The sequence below is a fragment of the Syngnathus scovelli genome, chromosome 12 (genome assembly GCF_024217435.2).
Source record: "Syngnathus scovelli strain Florida chromosome 12, RoL_Ssco_1.2, whole genome shotgun sequence".
Taxonomy (NCBI): Eukaryota; Metazoa; Chordata; class Actinopteri; order Syngnathiformes; family Syngnathidae; genus Syngnathus; species Syngnathus scovelli.
Window position 1 is genome coordinate 349,762 of NC_090858.1, and position 20,239 is coordinate 370,000.

General features: G+C 44.9%; 2 protein-coding genes and 1 long non-coding RNA gene across 3 annotated transcripts in view; 2 read left to right on the forward strand and 1 right to left on the reverse strand.

Annotated features, from left to right (window-relative positions):
• The first annotated feature begins 2,680 nt into the window (after positions 1–2,680).
• Positions 2,681–13,818, forward strand: pitx3 (paired-like homeodomain 3). The gene is made up of 4 exons (XM_049736126.2): positions 2,681–3,021; positions 8,537–8,654; positions 11,521–11,726; positions 12,510–13,818. The coding sequence occupies exons 2-4, from the start codon at positions 8,546–8,548 to the stop codon at positions 13,083–13,085; spliced, it is 891 nt and encodes a 296-aa protein (XP_049592083.1). The 5' UTR covers positions 2,681–3,021; positions 8,537–8,545; the 3' UTR covers positions 13,086–13,818.
• Positions 13,819–17,948: 4,130 nt separating this feature from the next.
• Positions 17,949–20,239, forward strand: part of LOC125978609 (inactive pancreatic lipase-related protein 1-like) — a 5,578-nt gene continuing 3,287 nt past the window's right edge. The window contains exons 1-7 of the mRNA XM_049736119.1: positions 17,949–18,051; positions 18,136–18,190; positions 18,362–18,513; positions 18,689–18,808; positions 19,094–19,228; positions 19,332–19,440; positions 19,503–19,622. Of these exons, the coding sequence (XP_049592076.1) occupies positions 18,136–18,190; positions 18,362–18,513; positions 18,689–18,808; positions 19,094–19,228; positions 19,332–19,440; positions 19,503–19,622 (691 nt within the window). The 5' untranslated portion in view covers positions 17,949–18,051. The remainder of the gene's footprint in view (positions 18,052–18,135; positions 18,191–18,361; positions 18,514–18,688; positions 18,809–19,093; positions 19,229–19,331; positions 19,441–19,502; positions 19,623–20,239) is intronic.
• LOC125978620 (uncharacterized) overlaps positions 18,361–20,239 on the reverse strand; it is a 3,093-nt gene continuing 1,214 nt past the window's right edge. Inside the window, exon 3 of the long non-coding RNA XR_007485100.2 lies at positions 18,361–20,239. This exon is cut by the window's right edge and continues 78 nt beyond it. This is a non-coding gene — a long non-coding RNA (uncharacterized lncRNA).

Consider the following 20,239-nt stretch of genomic DNA (forward strand, 5'->3'; position numbering starts at 1 on the left):
TACAGGTGGCCTAATAAGGAATATAACAAGGCCTCTTTTATTTGAAAATGTGCCTTTAGTTTTGTACAAACCGTGCGATCTGTTAAACTACGTATAACAAAATAGAGAAGACGAACTATATTTAAGCAAAAAAAAATAGAGGCGGAACTAACACAGCAGTAAGGTTAGATAAGCTGTAGAGCGGAGGTGACGTCATCTTCCCCAGCGACTACCTTTACGGACCCGGATTTCCTCAGAGGAAAATTCCCCTCACAATTAGTTTATAAATTGCGCACAAAACGTGGCTATATTAATTGCAGTTTAATAAAGTGTTATCAGATCAATTTAAAATAGTACACAACATTTGCCCTTGCAATTTCAGGGTTCACTGACTTGAATGAATTAATGAATTAATCACTTTTTTGTGTGATTAAATCAAGAACGATCATTGATACATAATTCATTTTGTATTTCTCTGTGACATCGAAGCTTTGGTTGTATTTCATTATTAAACAGTCGTGTATGGTGGACGTGATTGTTAACTGGTCGGGTTGGGACCCGAAAGTGGGTGGTGGACCTATTTTGGGTGGGTCGCTGACAAATGACATGTAATTCTTTTTATTTTTGTACGACTCTATAGAGCATAAAAGTTCCCACATTGAACATATTAGGTAAGTGACAGGAAACATTGCCACCTTGTAATTTAGCCACCGCTAGTTTGGCCCCTATTTTTTTTTTTTTTTTTCAACTCAAATATAGTCTGTGTTCTTTATTTTTGTTTATGCAATTGTGTGGTGTATGCAAAACAAAAGACACATTTTCAAATGAAACAAGCCTTATCATAGTCCTAATATCTTATATTAGCCTCAAGTTTACCCCATAAACAAATAGTGTGTTTCAGCCTCTGGCTCGTGGACATGAAGCAATATGCTTTCAGCAGTTTATCAGACTAATTTGATTTTTATTTTATTTTTTCAATGCAGTACACTAACAAGCATTGTCAGAGGCCATTTTTTCGACAAAACATGTCGTTTGTTTTTAACATCTATAAAAGTGGAAGATGCAGGTGCTAATTGATATATTTCTATCTATCCGTCTATCCATCTAAAGATTGAGTGAAGAGTGTATTGTGCCTTACAGTATACCCTTTGCGCCTTTTCTTGGTTCAGAATAATCTATCTTGTCAAATGGATGTTTTCGACGGTCATGGGGGCTCTCTATTCCAGCGGTCGTTCGGGACTCACAAGGATACACAGCAGTGTGAGGAATCAGACCCCTGTTCACTTGATCCAAAATGCTTGCGCACCTGTTGAATTAGTCATTTTCCTCATTTGTCTCCAAGTATATCCATTATCTTCCCCACATTCGAGCGTAGCAGTTCGAAATCAATAAGAACTCTACAGTCCGCATGAGGAAAATGGATGTGCGTCATGGGTTGATGATTCCGCTTTAAGTCCGCTCCTTCATGGTTGTAACACTGCTTCTATGGTCAAATGGTACTAAGATCAGAAATTCCTTTATTCGTCCCACTTCCTAGTCATTCTGTCACAAAGCTAGTACTATTTTCCAACCTAAATTGTGACTTTGAGCAAGCAACCACTTGAAGTGAAACATGTTGCAGCTCAGAAATGGAATGACTCTGTTTTTTTTTTTTTTTTTTTTTTCCATTTCTGTTTTCGGTTCCATTTTGTCAGCTGCACGCTTGGTTGGCATTGCTCTAATCACAAATGCGTTTATCAGTGGCGGCATGCAGCTCAGCTCCTTTTCCAAAGCAGGTGTTCGAAACAAATACACCTGCATCATTGTTTGCGTCCGTCACTTTTCCAACCAACTCTGGCAGGCAGGTGATTTTGCAAGCCCCGCCACTCGAACAACATTAGTAAAGGTCACTGGAAGATAACAAACGTTGACATTGTGTACAGTGTCATATCTGGAGCCCCCACAGCTGTGTTAAGAATCTGTTAATACTCTGATAAACATGTATGATTCATTGCTTCTTTTTTTTTTTTTTCCCCCCTGGATGTAGCGGGACTCTCACACCACCATGCCATACTCACCCAGCCTGAAATCGGCCACTAAATATGATCCAATTCAAACGGATTGCACATCAACGTAAATGAAAAGTCTAGCCAATAAATGCTTGAAACCCATCGGTTATCGAAAGGGCTTATTCTGGAGCCTATCCCAACTGACTTGAGGCGGCGATAGCCTCCGGGACCCCCGCTCTTCGTGAGAACCGTGATACAACCATGACAACTGGATTGGACCTAAAACAGCAAAGTCGTGGAATGTGACTAAACAAAACAAAGTACACCTCAAAACAGATGCAAACTGGGAAGGCAACATCCCAAAACCAAGATCTCCACTTGCACCGTCTGATTCCACACTTTTTTGGGTGACTACTGTCATCCATTGCATGATATGATGGGCTCAACAGCCCTCTCTTCCCCAATCCAATTTTGGAGACAAGAATCTCCCGGGACTTGGACGGCGCTGCGGGTGCCAGTCTTGTTGTGCAGAGTCCAAAGCACGTCATTTTCTCGTACAGATTCGTGTTACATTGTGGCAATGCTGCGTCAGTGAGACAGGTTGGAAAACGTGTGTGTGCGCTGTCCGAGTGAGAGAGCGTAGCGCGATATGGGGGCCGTCCTTTGGTGGACCTGCCTGGCTGTCTGTCACACAATATTTAGCATGAGAGCAGACCCCCCAGCCCCCACACGCCCTCTCCCCACCCTTACATTGTGTGTGGGGGGGATCAAGCCGCACTCTTCTTGCAGTCTTCATGACAGCCAGCGCAAGAGGGGACGAGCAACTGCGAGGAAAGAAAGCGACCTAACGCACGCAGGCACGCAGGCAGGCAGGCACGCAGGCAGGCACGCACGCACGCACGCACGCACCCACCCACCGACTGCATGATTTTGGGACTTTTTGACAACTTTTTGTCCATGTCACCGTCACACCTGAAGCCAGGACAGCCAGCGGCCGCAGCAAAACTCTTTGCCTTATTCTCGACGGATTAATTGAACCAGACCGGGATTGGATGTAAGTGCTCGCAACCGCACTTTTTTTTCCTGCCCACCCTGTTTGCCGCCGGCCGGGAACGTTTTCCGCTATCACGTTTTCCTAAAAGCCGCATTTGCGCCTTCGATTTGACAGATGATCTGGCTTTAATTAAGCTTCTAACGCGAAAAAAAAAAATCCACAATAAAAGCAAATTAACAGATTTTTCCTAGCAATTTTTTTTCTGTTGTTGCCGTGTATCAAACTTCATAGTAAATTGTTCTTGCGCTTGAAAATCAAGTGCTTCCGATTAATTGCGGAAATTCATTGTAATCATTTTATGACTATAATAAATATGTGAGGCTGCAGAAAAGTATGTGCAAAATATTTTGAGGTCCAAAATTGATAGGTGGCAGGTGGTTGCAGGGCCACAAGAGACACTCCATAAGCCCCCTCCAGACCCGACCTGCACCCCCCCCCACCCACCCACACACACAGCCGCACGGTAATAAACAAGTAGAAGTTCACTTTACACAGAACTATTCCGTTAGTGTAAATATTTTTTTTATATGTCATTACCTTGTTTTTATTTAGAGTTTGATTAAAATAGAAAAAACAATACTATATATGTATATATATATATGGAAATATATGGAAAAGATCTTAGCAAATTCGGTATTGTTTCATCATCCACTACCCGATATATATTCAGTGTGTTGATGTTGAGATTTTTATTTCCAATTTAATTTAATCTAGAAAGAAAGAAAGAAAGAAAGAAAGAAAGAAAGAAAGAAAGAAAGAAAGAAAGAAAGAAAGAAAGAAAGAAAGAAAGAAGATCAAATCAAAATAAAAACTACTTTCCAATATTGCAGCCATGCACCTTCCAGCAACGACACATGCACAGCAATATTAATTTAGATAAATGTTTGGCCAGTGCTATATTCCTTTTTGTGATTTTGGGTGGGAGACGGCCCGAAGTAAGAGAGGTCAAGAGGAATCCATGTGAAAATAAATATACAAATCATTTATAATAAGGAGTAATTTAAATCAATAGTACAAGCAGTCTATTATTGTAGTCACGCCTCTCAGCAGTTTTTTAAATTACACCATCAAAAATAACGTTTCATTATAGATTCATAGTCGGAAATCTTTTTCTCCCTCGTTGTTCGATCAATGCAAATTGGCTAAAACAAGTCAAGATTTTTCAATTCAAACCCTGTAAAGGAATTTGGTGTCCCCGTACAAGCAGACGGGATGTGTTCAAATGTTAAGAATAACTCGGTTTTCTCAGAAATGTCCGCAAGTAAAATAACAAATACCTATTTATATTTGTGACAAACTATAATAAATAGTCTGGTTATCGTAAACAACTCGTCCAGACGTGCGCTGTTAGTTATTTGGTGTTTGATTGTGCAGGTCTCGGCCTCCTCTCTCCCTCTCTCGCCCTCCCTCCCTCCCTCCCTCCCTCAATCATATGCAAATGACTCTTATTGGAGGGCACGAATTAACATCTACAAACACTGGGCCGAAATTCCATCTGCCGCCTCTTCAAGGAGGCCCTTAATAAGTTCTCAGACAGCAAAGTGACACACATCTTAATCAACTCTTAATCCCTAGAATTAATTCTCTACGCGTTTATGAATAATTCCCGCACTGATAGCTGCCGTCCGTGCAAATGTGAAGCGTCTGCACAACGGACCACCAGATGGACCCGGCAATCTCCCCAAAAATGAGAGGATTTTTACATCCTGTATTATCTTTTATTACTATTATCATCATCCTCAGATCTATACTTAATAATGAGAACTGTGTTACCGGGATACTGCTTATGCTAATCTGCACAGCCACTGCAAATGGAATATTCAGCCAGTTAAACATGCCTGCAGCATCAAAACAAATTCTTCACTAATAATAATTTTATATATACGTATATATATATATATATATATATATATATATATATATATATATATATATATATATATATATATATATATATATATATATATATTTTTTTTTTTTTTTTTTTTTTTTGTCATTAACCTCCCAAGTAACTTGCACATTTGAGTTTGTTCTTAGATCACACACCCTATTAGCCTATGTGGCAGCTTGTTGGTCATTAGCAGGGGGGGGGTGTAGAAGGATCTTGATTTTGGAAATATTGTCAAGTGGCACCCCTGTTGTGTGTGGAGGCAGGAATGATGGAAGGGAGGGAGGGGGCATCAGGGTGCTGACACCTTGTTCTGGACAAAATGCCTGCCTGCCTCCCTCCCTTGCAGCACCCAAAGGCCCTTCCTCCCTCCCTCCCTCCCTCCCTCCCTGCCTGCCTGCATGCCAAGCTGCTGGGCCTCTCAGCACCACATTGACACCAGTCTGTCTGGCCATCCATCACTGTCAGATATATATCACCCTTCTGGATTGTCTTACCATCGTATTCCAGACCAAAAAAAAAAATAATAGACCTTGCTCAGTCGCAAATGGGCCTGCTGCATTTCTGTCTGTCTGTCGGTCGGTCGGTCGGCCTGCCTGCCTGCCTGCCTGCCTGCCTGCCTGCCTGCCTGCCTGCCTGCCTGCCTGCCTGCCTGCCCGCCTGCCCGCCCGCCCGCCCGCCCGCCGGGGACATGAATATGATCATTTGCATCCATTATTTACATGCACGTGAACAGTTGGAGTATAGTGAGCTCCAAATCAACTTTAAGCTCCAAATTCTCTATCAGTGTCAATAATCCAAGGCAGTGCGCTTAGTACAAAGATCAGCTCTCTCGACGAGGAGTTTATGACCTTATGTATAAAGCCCGAATGTTCTTTCCCAAGAAAGGACTTTTAGCCCAGGGCTTTGAAAAGCAAATGTTGAGGTGAAAGGCAATGATCATTCTCACGGACGCTCAATGGAAAACAGATGCAATTGACTGGCATCCAAATCTCCACTTTAGGCTAGCATGCACTCTTTCACATTTCAGACATATTATTGTACAGTAGTCTGTGGAAATATGATGATATAGCAGACTATTACCATGAGTTTGTGTTCATGTATGATGAACGTGATTGTATCGTCGGCTCACTTTTGCCTTCAAATGGTCTTTCTCCCATTTCGTGACAATCCATCAGCGGTCGCATCAAAATGATTTAGGCGCAGATGGAATAAGAGTCTATCGAGATTTTTGTTTTTGCTTCGGCAAAGACACGATAAGTCGGAAAGCATATGGCTAAGGGAAATATAAATGATGTCAGGCTGAGAGAGCCTCATGTTATGCTACAACATTTTGAAAATATGCTTTCATAACTTCTCATACATGCATCAGCAAGGATGCAGATGTTCCATGTGATTTCATTCAAGTGTCTCCAACATAAGATTATTGTCCTTGGGACATGTTGGATCGTCATTCCAAAATGAACTTTGTCACGTGAATTTACATGTAAAAAGTAAAGCCCTTTGGAAGCTGCTTGTTCACAATCATGTCGTTCGTACGGGATTTCTTTGAAAAACAACAATTAACAACAAGTTCAAAGCAATAACTGGGGCCAAATGTTGCAATTTGTTGCACGGTTGAAAATGTTTTCATTCATGTCGGATAAAGCCCTTGAGTTGCCACATCTCATTTGCAAAGCGTGTGGGGGTCCCCCACAACCGGATACCGTGAAAGTCTGTTCGGTTCTAAACATAGGGAGGGGTGGAGGGAGGGAGGGAGGGAGGGAGCGAGCGAGGGAGCGAGGGAGGGCCATCCGCTTAGAATGTAAAGGATACATATTGTGGAATGATGTTCAAAGGGTGCTGAGCCATGAAGTATCTATAGCACTGATCCTGAGTTGATCCTCCTTGAATGAGAGGAGGGAGGGAGGGAGGGAGGGAGACAGGCAGGGAGACAGGCAGGGAGACAGGCAGGGAGACAGGCAGGGAGGCAGGCAGGGAGACAGGCAGGGAGACAGGCAGGGAGGCAGGCAGGGAGGCAGGCAGGGAGGCAGGCAGGGAGGCAGGCAGGGAGGCAGGCAGGCAGGGAGGCAGGCAGGCAGGGAGACAGGCAGGGAGGCAGGCAGGGAGGCAGGCAGGCAGGCAGGCAGGCAGGCAGGGAGGCAGGCAGGGAGGCAGGCAGGGAGGGCTCACCCTCCCTTGAAAGATTGCCTCTTTGCTTGTTTGATAAAGCCACACATGGACATAGGTATTGGGATACACCTCGTCGGCAGCAACCTTTAATTGCGGGAACGCTTTTCTATTGGGACGTGACTGTGTCCCAGTACACAAAAGAAAGTGGATGAGTTTGGAAAACCCCTAACACTTGTTGGGGCTCTTAAAAGCGCTTAAAGCAAGCTTTTATAGCTTCAAATGCCTTGATATTTTCACATGATGGGACGCTTATGGCGAAGACGCACAACAATTCGGAACTATAAGTTCTGCTGCACACCAGCAGAGCTAGGTGAAGCTGAGCGAGCGAGCGAGCGAGCGAGCGCCATGCATGCGTGGAGACAAATACACTTCAGCCTTTCCTGAAAATCTAAATGTGCTACTTCTCAGTATGAAAGCTGTAACAGCACCGACACTCGTCGCTGCCCGGATCCAAATGCCTCGTAAATGCAATCTCAAAAGATGCAAGGGTGGAAAAAGAATGGATTATCACCTTTTAAAAGCTTGAATGACTTCCTGAGGAAAGGCTAGAAAATATTGCCTAAATGATGGCGCACAAGGTTGAATTTAGGTGAACTCCCCCCACCGCCTGCCCATGTTCTGTCAGGATTTAGTGTCGTCTTACAAAAAGGTATGGGGCATTCCAAACTTTGCACTCCAGGCATCACACGTTATACTTCATATTCCAACATATTTTCTATCCATCAAGTCAAGTCAAGTCAAGTCAAGTCATCCATACCACCCAAAGCCTACGGATTGGAGGTGTTAACTGCTCTGCAGTAAATAAAATAAACCGTTTGCTATTTTGGGGCCTCGTCTCATCAGCTTGCCACTTGGCCTGCAAATGCAACAGCAATAAATATTGCTTTTCCTCTCGAGCCTAAAATAGCCATTTTATGGCAGGCCTCGATCAGCTCACAAAGTGGGAGTGGAAAATTGAACATAACGAATGGCTTCAGGTCAATTCAACTTCAACATATAATAATAATAATGGGAGTGATGATGATGATAATAAGGGTTTGATAATAATAACAACAACAATGACAACAACAATATAATAAGAATAATGAAAGTGATCATAATGAGGATAACAATAATAATGATGATAATGATAAGAATAGAGGAAGATAATAGAAATATAGAATATATTTAATACATATTAAAAGAAGAACAATGAATGAATGAACAAATTGCAATTTTCTGCATTGAACTTTGGAATCTTTTTAAGTAAACATTTGTGTTTTCACGCGTTTTCCAATTAGGCTGTCAATGAGCAATTCGTTTAAAGGATGCATGAAAATGGGAATATGAAAAATTGCGACGGATAGTGGACCTTGGTGATGTGAGAAAAAATAAATAAAATAATAATCTGTTCGTTTTGTCAGCGATCAGCGTTGAACGTGTCTTTTGCTTCTCCGCCCGCCCGCCCGCGAGCAGAGCCTGGTTATGGATTTTAACCTCCTGACGGATAGTGACGCCCGCAGCCCGGCGCTGTCGCTCTCCGACTCCGGAACTCCGCAGCACGACCAGGGATGCAAAGGCCAGGAGAGCAGCGGTAAGTGCCGAACCAGCGCTCGCTGTTATTTGCATGAACAACGAGCATCAAAGTATTTATTTCTCTGTATGTTATCGTCAATATGCAAAATGGAAAAATTGAAAAAGAAAATGATCTACATATCGAAGTGCTCATTCAAAATAACACTCCGTCAGATGTGTTGATGGATGGATGGATGGATGGATGGATGTTTTTATACGCTTTGGTTGGGTAAAAGACTTGGCGGGGCCTCACGTCATCTACAATATTGATGCTTCAATTATCCGAGGAGAAGTGACGAGCTGGTCGCGCCACTAAAACAGCACAAGCACTGTTGTTTTTGTTCATAATTATTTGAGAATACAATAGCACTAAAACGGCAATGAAATGACAACATACGTTTCTTCAATGAATGGCAAATTCTTCTCTCTCTCTGTCTGTCTGTCTGTCTGTCTGTCTGTCTGCGTGGGCTAATTTCCCTTATTCCCCAGTGTGTCTTCACACGACCGCTTTCAATTAATTGCATAGCGTTGAATTATTCAGATGAAGTTATTATTCAGTGGTCTGGTTCAGACGTCTCTGTCCCGCATAACCTGGATTCGATTATTATTATTATTATTTAAAATCCAGCCACCGGTCATTTTAGCGCCTCACTTTGTATATGTAAATGAAAGCGCACTTGCTTGTGAATGCATAAAGAATGAAATGCATGATCTAATCAGATATCCTGTAATCCTCAATATTTGTGGCATGTTCGTTCAGGTCGATGCTTAATAGGATAAGCGCTCGCTTTTTCCATCTACACTGAATATACAGTTGCATGGGTCGCAAAACATCCCCGGCCGCCCGCCGGCCGGCCCGCCCGCCGGCCCGCCGGCCGCCCCGGCGGAGAGCCAGCGCCGTGCACACTCGCGCTCTTCCGTTTCATCCAGTGTTACTGTTAACCGAATCAAATAAAAACAAAATTCTAGGCAGGATGAAACAGCTAATCCAGGTATGGACGTGTATTTTTTTTCGATCCGTTGTGTTAAAAGCAAAATATACCCAATTGTTTAGCCTGACTGGGGGGAACAAACAAACCATTGTTGCATTATCAAATGTTTCATGTCGAAGATGAACGTGACAAATCGAATCATTTCTGTCAATATTTCGACGGAATATACGGAAACAGATCAGCGACCCTCCTCGCGCCAATAAGCAGTTCACAGGATGATAATAAATGAATAACTACAGTATGTATCCTTTACAATTAATCACGCGCAGGTCACGTTGGTATAAATTGCACAAAGCCAAATTGCGTATATATATATATATATATATATATATATATATATATATATATATATATATATATATATATATATATGCACCTGTAAAAAAAATACAACCACATCGATATAGATAATAAATGTGAGCCTCGTCTTTCATGATTTGAAATGGCTGTTGTCTGCACGAGATTCGGATCATCCATTTGCTGACGGCGGCGACTATGCATGCTTTGACGCCCTAACTAAGTGTCAAAGTCAAACTATTCTGGGCGGGCTGACGGAGGGAGGGAGGGAGGGAGGGAGCGACAGAGTGCAGGGCCAACAACTCTTTCTTTTAGCCTTCGTTCGTTTGAGAAAAGTCGCACAAAGGGAAGAAATAGAAGCAGATCTTTTTAGCACCGTATGCTTCATTTGCAAGAATGGAAATTCAACATGAAGGCTGAATAGGGTCATTTTTTTCTTCAGAAAGAACAATGAAAAGTGACCATTTGAAAGACTGGATCTGCTTCCCTAATAAAATGACGTCTACTGTAAATTGAATGAATGTTCTCTAAACACCCTGAGAAATTATTGTTCATAAGCTTAGTAAAAGGAGTTTGTTTAGTTTCCTGCAGGGCAGACACCAAATGGATTTGGCTTTTTTTTTTCTCTCTCTCTCTCTCTCTCTCTCTCTCTTTCTCCAGGTGAATGGCCTGAAATGACTGATCAAAATATTTGTTCTACTTGCACGCATATTGCGAGGGTACATTTTCAATCCGAAGATGACATGAGCCGGGTTATTTGTTTAAAAGCCTGGCATAATAAGCCGCTGGGCTGGGCGAAGCTGACCTGGAAAAAATCGGGCTTGTCAGCACATTATCAGTCAGATTGCTCCCATTGTTAGGAAGCGCGTTGCTCTCAAAAGGCCTGCCCTTTCCTCTGTATTGTGTTTTCCACTTTGGCCTTAAGTGACAGCTTAGCCAGTGTCAGTTTACTGGCAGATAACAGCCTCAGCTTGGCTCTTATTGGTTTTGCTGGTGGCCCTGCGGAGTGTCTTTTTAAACCCCGCTGATGATTTCCAAGCGCTCCCAGAGAGTTAAACCCTCACCAAACAGAGCCCAACCTGCCCCAGTCACAAAAGCCTGAGCCGCCGGATTAGCTGGCCAACTAATTTCACTTCTTTCTGTGAGGTCCTCATTGCAGCCGCAGCCAAATCTGCCAGAGTCCTTCCTGGCAGACATAACATGGAACGGCGGGCGGGCGGGCGGGCTGACGGACGGGCGGACAGACGGACAGACGGACGGACAGACATACAGACAGACAGACAGACAGACAGACGGACATACAGACAGACAGACGTGTGGTCCCCCACACTCATTGTGCTGCTCACAAGCTCAGCACATCTCCAAATGTAATGGAAGCTGCCATGAAGTGGAAGGGAGCTTTCAACATGTTCAAAGTTTACTTGCGAGAAATGAAAAATCACAAAATGTCTGTCAAACATTTGGCAAACATTTGCGACCTCGGACAAACCCTGGCAAACCCTGACGTCAATTTCTACCTTGACCAAAAGACACAAATGTTTGGTCCCTCCGGTAACGCAACGGCTGATCTTTACTGTACGTCGTCTCTGCCTTTAGACACAGAGAAATCCCAGCAGAACCAGCTGGATGAATCCGGTACCGATGACGGCTCGCTGAAGAAGAAGCAGCGCAGGCAAAGGACGCACTTCACCAGCCAGCAGCTTCAGGAGCTGGAGGCCACCTTTCAGAGGAACCGCTACCCCGACATGAGCACGAGAGAGGAGATTGCCGTATGGACCAATCTCACTGAGGCACGGGTCAGGGTGGGTACGCGGCCGCCGCCGCCGCCGCCGTTTCGGCTGATTCGATCAACTCCATCGATTGGATTGCTTCGAATGTCTTTAGTCATAATCATGGATGAACATGCTCGTATCAAGGACATTCGGTCAAACGTCCGTTCCTAGTTTTCACCTGGACTGCTTCAAAGTCAGATCAGCTGGAACGGGCTGGAGTATAGCATCCAAGTCAAGTCAAGTCAAGTTTATTTGTATAGCCCTAAATCACAGACAGTCTCGAAGGGCTTCACATAGCCAAAATGGACAATTATTCTCAAAGCATCCCCTGATCATAAGCTCCAGAAGCAGTCATAATGTTTGATTTGCTTGCAACGAGCCGAACGTCGGCAGAGACGCTGCACCCAACGCTTGACGTTGAGCCCTTTCGGTAACCCTTCAAACAGCATGGCCTTGAAGTCACTCCAACGGTTGAGTGGCTGGCTCGTGTCCTCTCGCGGGGCTTTCCCTCACTGAGTGAGATGGAAAAGTCATCAGCTTTACGCTCGCTCGCTCGCTCGCTCGTATTGATGTCAACAGTCTTTGGTTACTACAATAACATAACATCATAATAAGAGAAGTTACCATGTCACGCAAGTCCGTCTATTTCCAGAAAGTCAAACTGCAGAGCTCCGAGCACTTTGGAAATGGGATGCCTTGCTCATTTGCTCAGCCCTGAATTTGCACTCGCCACAAAGACCGTCCTCGAGCGAAATCAACTTGAAGGCACATTTGGCCGGCCGCTTAAGATTTGTCTCATTTTGGCTTCTGCAGGTATGGTTCAAGAACCGACGTGCCAAGTGGAGAAAGCGCGAGAGGAACCAGCAGGCCGAACTGTGCAAGAACGGCTTTGGCGCCCAGTTTAACGGACTGGTGCAACCCTACGACGATATGTACGCCGGTTACTCGTACAACAACTGGGCCAGCAAGAGTTTAGCCGGCGGCCAACTCTCTGCCAAGAGCTTCCCCTTCTTTAACTCCATGAACGTAAGCCCCCTGTCATCCCAACCCATGTTCTCTCCCCCGAGCTCCATGCCCTCAATGAACATGGCGTCCGGCATGGTGCCCTCGGCGGTGCCCGGTGTTCCTGGAACGGGCCTCAACAACTTGGGAAACCTCAACAGCCTCAACAGCCCCACGGCGCTCAACTCGGCGGCGGCGGCGGCAGCGGCGGCCACGTGCCCCTACGCCGGCGCGGCCAGCCCCTACATGTACAGAGACACCTGCAACTCCAGTCTGGCCAGTCTGCGACTTAAGGCCAAGCAACACACCAACTTCACATATCCCAGCGTGCAGAACAGCGTGTCAAACCTCAGCCCCTGCCAGTACGCCGTCGATCGGCCGGTATGAGCTTGCTCTCTCCCAGGCTTCGGTTCGGTTCCATCTCCAAAGTGCCGGATGTGTTGCAGACTGAAGCCAATAGGGCAGGCAATTACTCCAAACCGATACGAGAAATGACGCCCGCGACGGACGGACGGACGGACCACCCTGGCGCAAAGGAACACTTTGCCGACTGACCAACTGCAACTCCGTTTCTGAAAAAAATATCCAAAAATGTCATTTTCTAAATTGCATGATTAGTTGATTGAGTCAGCACGGTGAGACAGAAAAGCTTCAACATCAGGAAGCTGCGGTTTCCATGTTGGAACAAGCTGGGCTGTACATAACAGACTCTTTTCAGTTTTGTAATATGTGACAAAATAGGATATGAAAACAGATGTAGTACTTTAAGAATGGAAAAAAGAAGCATGTTCCTCAAATGCAAAGCTCCAGGCTTGACCTCCTTTGGGAAAATGAATACTTGTGTTGTGAATTCCGTTCCCCCCGGGAAGGTCACAGGTCAAAGGCCAATTTAGGTAAGCCGGAGCAGGGCAGTACTGGATTACAAAAATATCCAGCTTGATGCAACAAGTAGGAATCTCATCAACCTTTTCACCATGAAAAAGCCATTGCTTATATTGAGTTGTGTGCTGTATGTGAAAGTCAAATATATGTAAGAGTGCAGTTGTTATAAGAAAAAAGATGAGTTTTTTTCCCCCCTGATGTAGCCCGCTTTGTCTCATTAAAGAACAAATGAAAAGAACCGTTTTTAAAAAAAATATATATATATATATATATATATATACGTATATCTAAAGAGAGAGGAATTACACTTCACTCAAATATTGCTACACATTAATTAGTACGCTTTATGTATTTGCCTACTACTAATAATTGAACAATTGACATTTTCTTTACATCTCTTTAGCAAATCAAAAACAAATACAGTTGATCTTGTCACTTTTGCAAAGTTTCTACATCTGGATGAATATGTTCTCTAAAATGACCTGAGTACATTTGAACATTTGGGGTGTCATCTCTGTAAATTGTTACTTTTCATACTCCAGTGTCAAAATAGTTAGTAAACAGTATGCAACACAGTCTGAACATTGCTGAGGACTGAAATGACCTACAAGGTTGAATGCAAAGGTGAGTGAGTGAGTGAGCGAGCGAGCGAGCGAGCGAGCGAGTGAGTGAGTGAGTGAGTGACTTTTCATTCATTTCGCTCGTTCTGTTCAGGATCATGGCACGGAAGCCAGGAATTGAGAACTCATCCATGAATGGAATCAATTCAATCCAATCCAATCCATCCATCCATTTCATCATATCATAGCAATCCTCAGACATCTGAACCGATATTTAATACATTTCCGGCATGATAGTTAAAACATTTCCGGCATCAATCAATCAATCAATCAATCAATCAATCAACCAGTGCACTGACCTACCGAATGTGAATTTCTGTTCGGAAATTAAGGATAGTGGATGTTCTTGATTGGGGTTCTCTGACATGCTTGACCTCCAAAGCAGGAATTGACAGAGGCCACGGCTGTTACATAGTACGTAAGGGGAGCGACAAATGAGGGCTTGGTTAGCAGCTCATCAATCCCCCCCCCCCCATCCATCAGCTCCTGCAGCTGTTTATTGCTCAGACATTTCACCACTTCAATGTCATTTCCATGTCAAATCTACAATGTCACGTTCACAACTTCACACGACGGACGGACGGACCACTAGAAAGGAGAATCCGATGCCTCATATCTCTCGCTACCCATCGACTTAGCTCGCTTGCCGTTTACAATGTCCATCATGAGGAAAGATTTGAAATAATAACAAATGTACTTTTAGAGACTCAAGACCAACGTGGAAAGGCTTTATGAATCCCATCTTATTGTCTCAGACTCAAATGAAGGCAGTGAGTAGTTTTGTGCATGTTGATCTGTGGCGCCCCCGTTTTGTGGAGTGCGGTGCGGCGCGGCGGTCATGCTACGAGCACCGAGCTGTTGCCACACTTTAGAATCAATGTGTCTGGTGCTGTCAATACACACAAACAAACACAGACAAGAAAAAAAAGGCAGACGTTCTAATGAATCCCTCCGAGAGAAAATGGAGTTAGCGATGAATTGAGTGGAAAGAGCTGCTCACCCTCCTGTGGACAAAATAACAGCAGCAATTGAACTTCAAAGTGGGAAAAAACGCGCAAAATACCGTGCTATGTAAACGGCATACGCATCATGACAATGGCGAATATACATGATATGTTTGGGCGATGCGCACACTGGCATACAAAGTCGCAGCCAGGTAGTACGTATAATGCGCACAGCTGCTTGCTGTGAGTTTGTGTAGTCCATCAGACTCCAGTTAGCATGCTCCAAAGCTTTTTCTGCCATCGGTCAAATAAAAGGTTTGCGGTATCGTCATTTCAAACGATTTATAAATAAGTCAAACTGTACACGACGTCCGTACATCGTAGCATTTGGAATGCAACATCATGTCAGCACCAAGGTGACGACTTGGAACGGAGATGTTTTACTGCAACTGGATCTCGCGTAAGCCTCTTGGGGCGTATCAAGGACGGGATCGCTTTTCATAAGTCACAACGAGAAGAGGCCGCTACAGCGCAGCTGACTTGGAATGGAAGGGCCCTTTTCTGTCACACTTGCATTAGGCGCTTTGCGAACGTCATTAGAAAGATGATGGATTTGACTCCTAGGCTCATGGTAAAAGGATCAACCCTGTTTGGAGGATTAAACTCGATGAGAAATGTTTCCATCAGCGGATGTTGAGTTGCGGCTTTATTGCTCATGATGTCGGTCCATTCTAATTTGGGGGATGTAGTAGTGTCTATTTGCTCCATTTCCTCTCGCTCTCATCATCCCTCACAGCGCAATTTTGACAGACAATGTCATTAGAATTCAAGATGAAAAGTAGTAATTAGTCTTGGAAATCAAGTGCGAGCGAGTCATTCTCTCAGTACTGTTTGTTCCCGCTAGCGGAGGGGATCAGCACAAATTTCATGCCTTTCAAAGTTATTAACTAAACAAAGTGACTTTTAGGAACTGTTTGTTCAAGCTATTGAGTCTTGGTTATTTCAGGAGCTAATGTCGGGGAAAATCTCGAGCCATATCTCAGTTGAATTGACCGTAACTTCCATCACGCAGGAGGAGCCTATGTGAACGTTGACCACTATTTGTTGTACGTTAGTACCAAAAGCTTTGGCTTGAAAATGGCTGGGCTTCAAAAGGCTTAGTGCTCCGTTGGATTGCCCAAGTTGATATTGCAGCGACTGACAGTGACGGTGTTGCATACCTGTGCTAAGTGCTAGCGCCAGACAAATAGTTCCAGTCAAACATCTACGCACGTTCACTCCACTTTGGCGGTGCAATCTATTGTTAGGTCTTGAGGAGCACAAATGTCTCACCGCTGCAGGATTTTGCACCCCTTTCGACTAGTTACGTTTTTGCCATGACGCTTTGTGTGTTTGAGAAAAAACGTTGGAAATATGTTTGCCTTTCTTTCATTGAAAAGGTGTCTGACTAATTGTGTTGACCATTTTTCATATTTTGCTCCACTACCTGCTTGAAATGGAGCAACGATCACGATGAACAGGACACTTTTGGAAGGAAAAGGAGAAGAAAAAAGCTTTCACAATACATAAGGCCAGGCCATCGCTCGCTTGTCTCCAAGCCAAGCCAAGCCAAGCCAAGCCAAGCCAAGCCAAGCCAAGCCAAGCCAAGCCAAGCCAAGCCAAGCCAAGCCAAGCCAAGCCAAGCCTGACACTACTAATTGGCAGATATTAATCCAAGAGACGAGGGAGTGTTTTCACATGGGATGAAGCCAGGTCCAAATCTTGTCTGACTTTGTTGAGAGCACCGTGCGCCAGCTTTGCTCAAGATTGGCCCCTGCTGGCCTGTTTAGCCAACACGAGTCCCAAGCTGCTGACATCGCACTCGTTGTCTGGAACACATTCGGTGCTCTTAACAATACGCTCGGTCGGCTTTTTCCCAGCTGGCTTTGGGCTTGCCGTGAACCAATTACAGGGCACAAATAAACAACCCTTGACACTTGTGCCAATGAGAGCAACTTTATAAAAACGTAGAGCTACGTACTTTGCGGCCACCGATGATGCATCCTTTGCGTGCTCACAAATTTCACAAATCAAAGCCAATGATGCTGAGCTACGCGGCTAGTCAAACGGGGGATCCTGTCAGGCTTTTCCAGATGATCCTTATCGTATGATTATGTTGGAATGCAACCGGTAATAAATAACCTAGCTTGTCCCATCCTACACAAGGTCGTAAAACACCCCCTGATATGTTTTGACTAGAAGTCAAGGGCTTCCTATTCAGCCTACTCTTACCCCCACTCTGTTTTTCTTAATAAATATGCCCTTGCTGGAGGGAGAGGTAGACTTCATTCCTTCAACGGGTGAAGTCTCCACCTGCAGGTGGCGACTTCATTCCTTCAACGGGTGAAGTCTCCACCTGCAGGTGGCTAAAAGGACTTGTTGGTCTCCCGTGTGGTTCTTGCAAAACAAGTTGGAGTGAGCGCAACTCGAACAGATCCTGTGGGAACTTTGCATGTTCTTCACATACCTGCGCGGGTGGCTTTCTTCAGTGTCCCTCCAAACATGCACGAACAAATGAAATGAAACGAACAAATGGATTTAGAAAATGATGGTATTGTCCTACTCCAAACAGTATTAACAGTTTCAAATTTGAGAGTCGTGTCAAATTGACTGGATTTTCTACATGATCTGGTCGGGGGTTGAGTGCAGGTTTGTCCAGTCCATACTGATTAGCGTGACCCAAGGGTGAAGGCTGGAACACGCATGAAGTTCATGAGCCACGTACATATGTGTTGAGCACGTTGTTGCCATCTGCCCGTTTCCCACTAGCTCAGGATTGAATGCATTTGCCTGCTGCACTATTTAAAGCAGCCCGCCCAGAGTGAAGGAAGACAGTGTCATTTTGCGGTCTTCTTGCCTGACCTTACGGTAAATGGAGTCCATCCTTTTGCATTGGCTTGTGCTGGTTAGTTAGTATTATTTAGGACTAAGAATTGCATTCCTTTTCAACAGATGTCACCAATGTGGAGTTTATGTCTGTTGTGCCTCTTTGCCGGTGCATCTTATGGTAAGTTAGAAAGCTGAATGTTTGCGTCTACTCTTCAAAGATGCTAGCTAGTGGGTTTGCCACAGGGGCTCAACACCATGTACGCAAGTAAGTAAGTAAGTAAGTAAGTAAGTAAGTAAGTGCACGCACGCATGCATGCATGCGTGCGTATCTGCTCCACCACACGTGTAGGCGCCGAGGTCTGTTTGGGTGAGCTCGGTTGCTTTAACGACCAGCCTCCATGGGGGGGAACCAGCCAAAGACCCGTCTCTGCCCTCCCGTGGTCTGCAGACAGGCTAGGCACCCGCTTCCTTCTCTTCACCCAGAGAAACCGATACTACCAGGCGAGAAGGAGGCTCTTTTATTCTTGTGTCTTTTCAACAGCTCTGGTGCTACACTGGGGCTGGAGGAAGCTGGCTTCCCGGCACAAATCTATGTCGCCCCAGTGGAGCACCGTCTGCATTTTTGGCTACATACTTTTTCCTCAGCATGACGGAGCCGTTTTCTTGAACCCTTCAGGAGATCAAGACTGACCCAAGCATCAAGGCGTCAAACTACGCTGGCACGAGAAAGACTCGATTCATCATTCCTGGTTATCTGCATAAAGGCGATGAAGACTGGCCACAAGAGATGTGCAAGGTTGGAATACTAGATTAGCATTAAGGAATACTTGGAATGCTATGACACAATTGCCTATTCTTATTAGTGTCTTTGCAGCGGCACATGCTAGTGCCTTTTGTGCAGACACGTTATGTAAATAGCCAAGCAAAAATGAGTCAAGTTCATCTATGACCTTCCTCATATCCAACTTTATTTCTGGCGCAGCTCATCCCCAAAAAGCCCTACAGATTTGGAGCGCTAACCTCATTTTCACAGAAAGATCTAACTCGAGTGTTCTTTTCAACGTTGCTTTCCGATGTCCAGGTTATGCTGAAGTGGGAGAATGTCAACTGTATCGCTGTGGAGTGGAAAAATGGTGTGAGGACTCAGTATTCCCAGGCGGTCAATAACGGCAGGGTGCTGGCTGCACAGGTGGCATCCATGATGACATTTCTCATGGTAGGCCCTTGGCACTCATTCACTGCTGCACTAAGCATCATTCGCGCAGATTTAGAAATCCACAGTACGACTAACGTGGACATGTACGCGTTTCCCTGCCCAGGGCAACTACATGCAGGGAGCAAATATGTTCCAAATCATTGGTCATAGCCTTGGCGCTCATGTGGCTGGAGAAGTGGGGAGCAAGATCAGCGGCCTGGCACGCATCACAGGTAAAGCCTCTCGGAGACACCGTCGTTTGCAGCCCGCTTCATGATGCGTCGTCACTCGGCAGGACTGGACCCGACCGAGCCTTACTTCGGTGACACAAACGCAACGGTGCGCTTGGACACCACCGACGCCGCCTTTGTTGACGTCATTCACACCGACGGCAGTCCTTTCGCCACTAAACTCGGTACCCGTCCGTCATTGGTGGTGGTGGTGAAATTGTTTCGAGGGGACATTGAAGAGAAAGGGGACGGACATTTCATCACCGTTTGTTTCACCGAGTTTTCGAGCCGGCTCGATCGTACCACGAGCGTCTGCCCCGATCGATTGGGCTGCGAGAGAGACAGATGGGAGATTAAGACTGTTTCATAATATGTGCGCGCAAGGTAAGATAGGTCCTTCTAACTGAAGCTTCTCCCTCTCTGTGTTTTCACTCACGGAAAGAAAGAAAGACAGACAGAGACAGACACAGACAGACTATCTGACTTTCGGGTTGCTTTCTTTTCCCGAGATGCTGCCTTGAGAGTTACAGGCGTATAAATCCTATTTTAGATTTTACAGGGAGCCAGCGCAGTATTAGATGATTAGATGACTAGTATGGGAGAAATAGGATCCGCAGCGAGTGGAAAAGACATTCTTGTAGCCACTGCCTGACATCTGACGGTTACAAAAAACTAGGGCGCATTTGCTCGGAGCGGCATGCGTATCATGACATAATGTCTGTCGGGAGTAGAATTGCCGCCTCAACTATACTTTGATGTCGTCATTCTTGTTGAGCTTCCTTCAAAAGCTCGAAAATGTTTG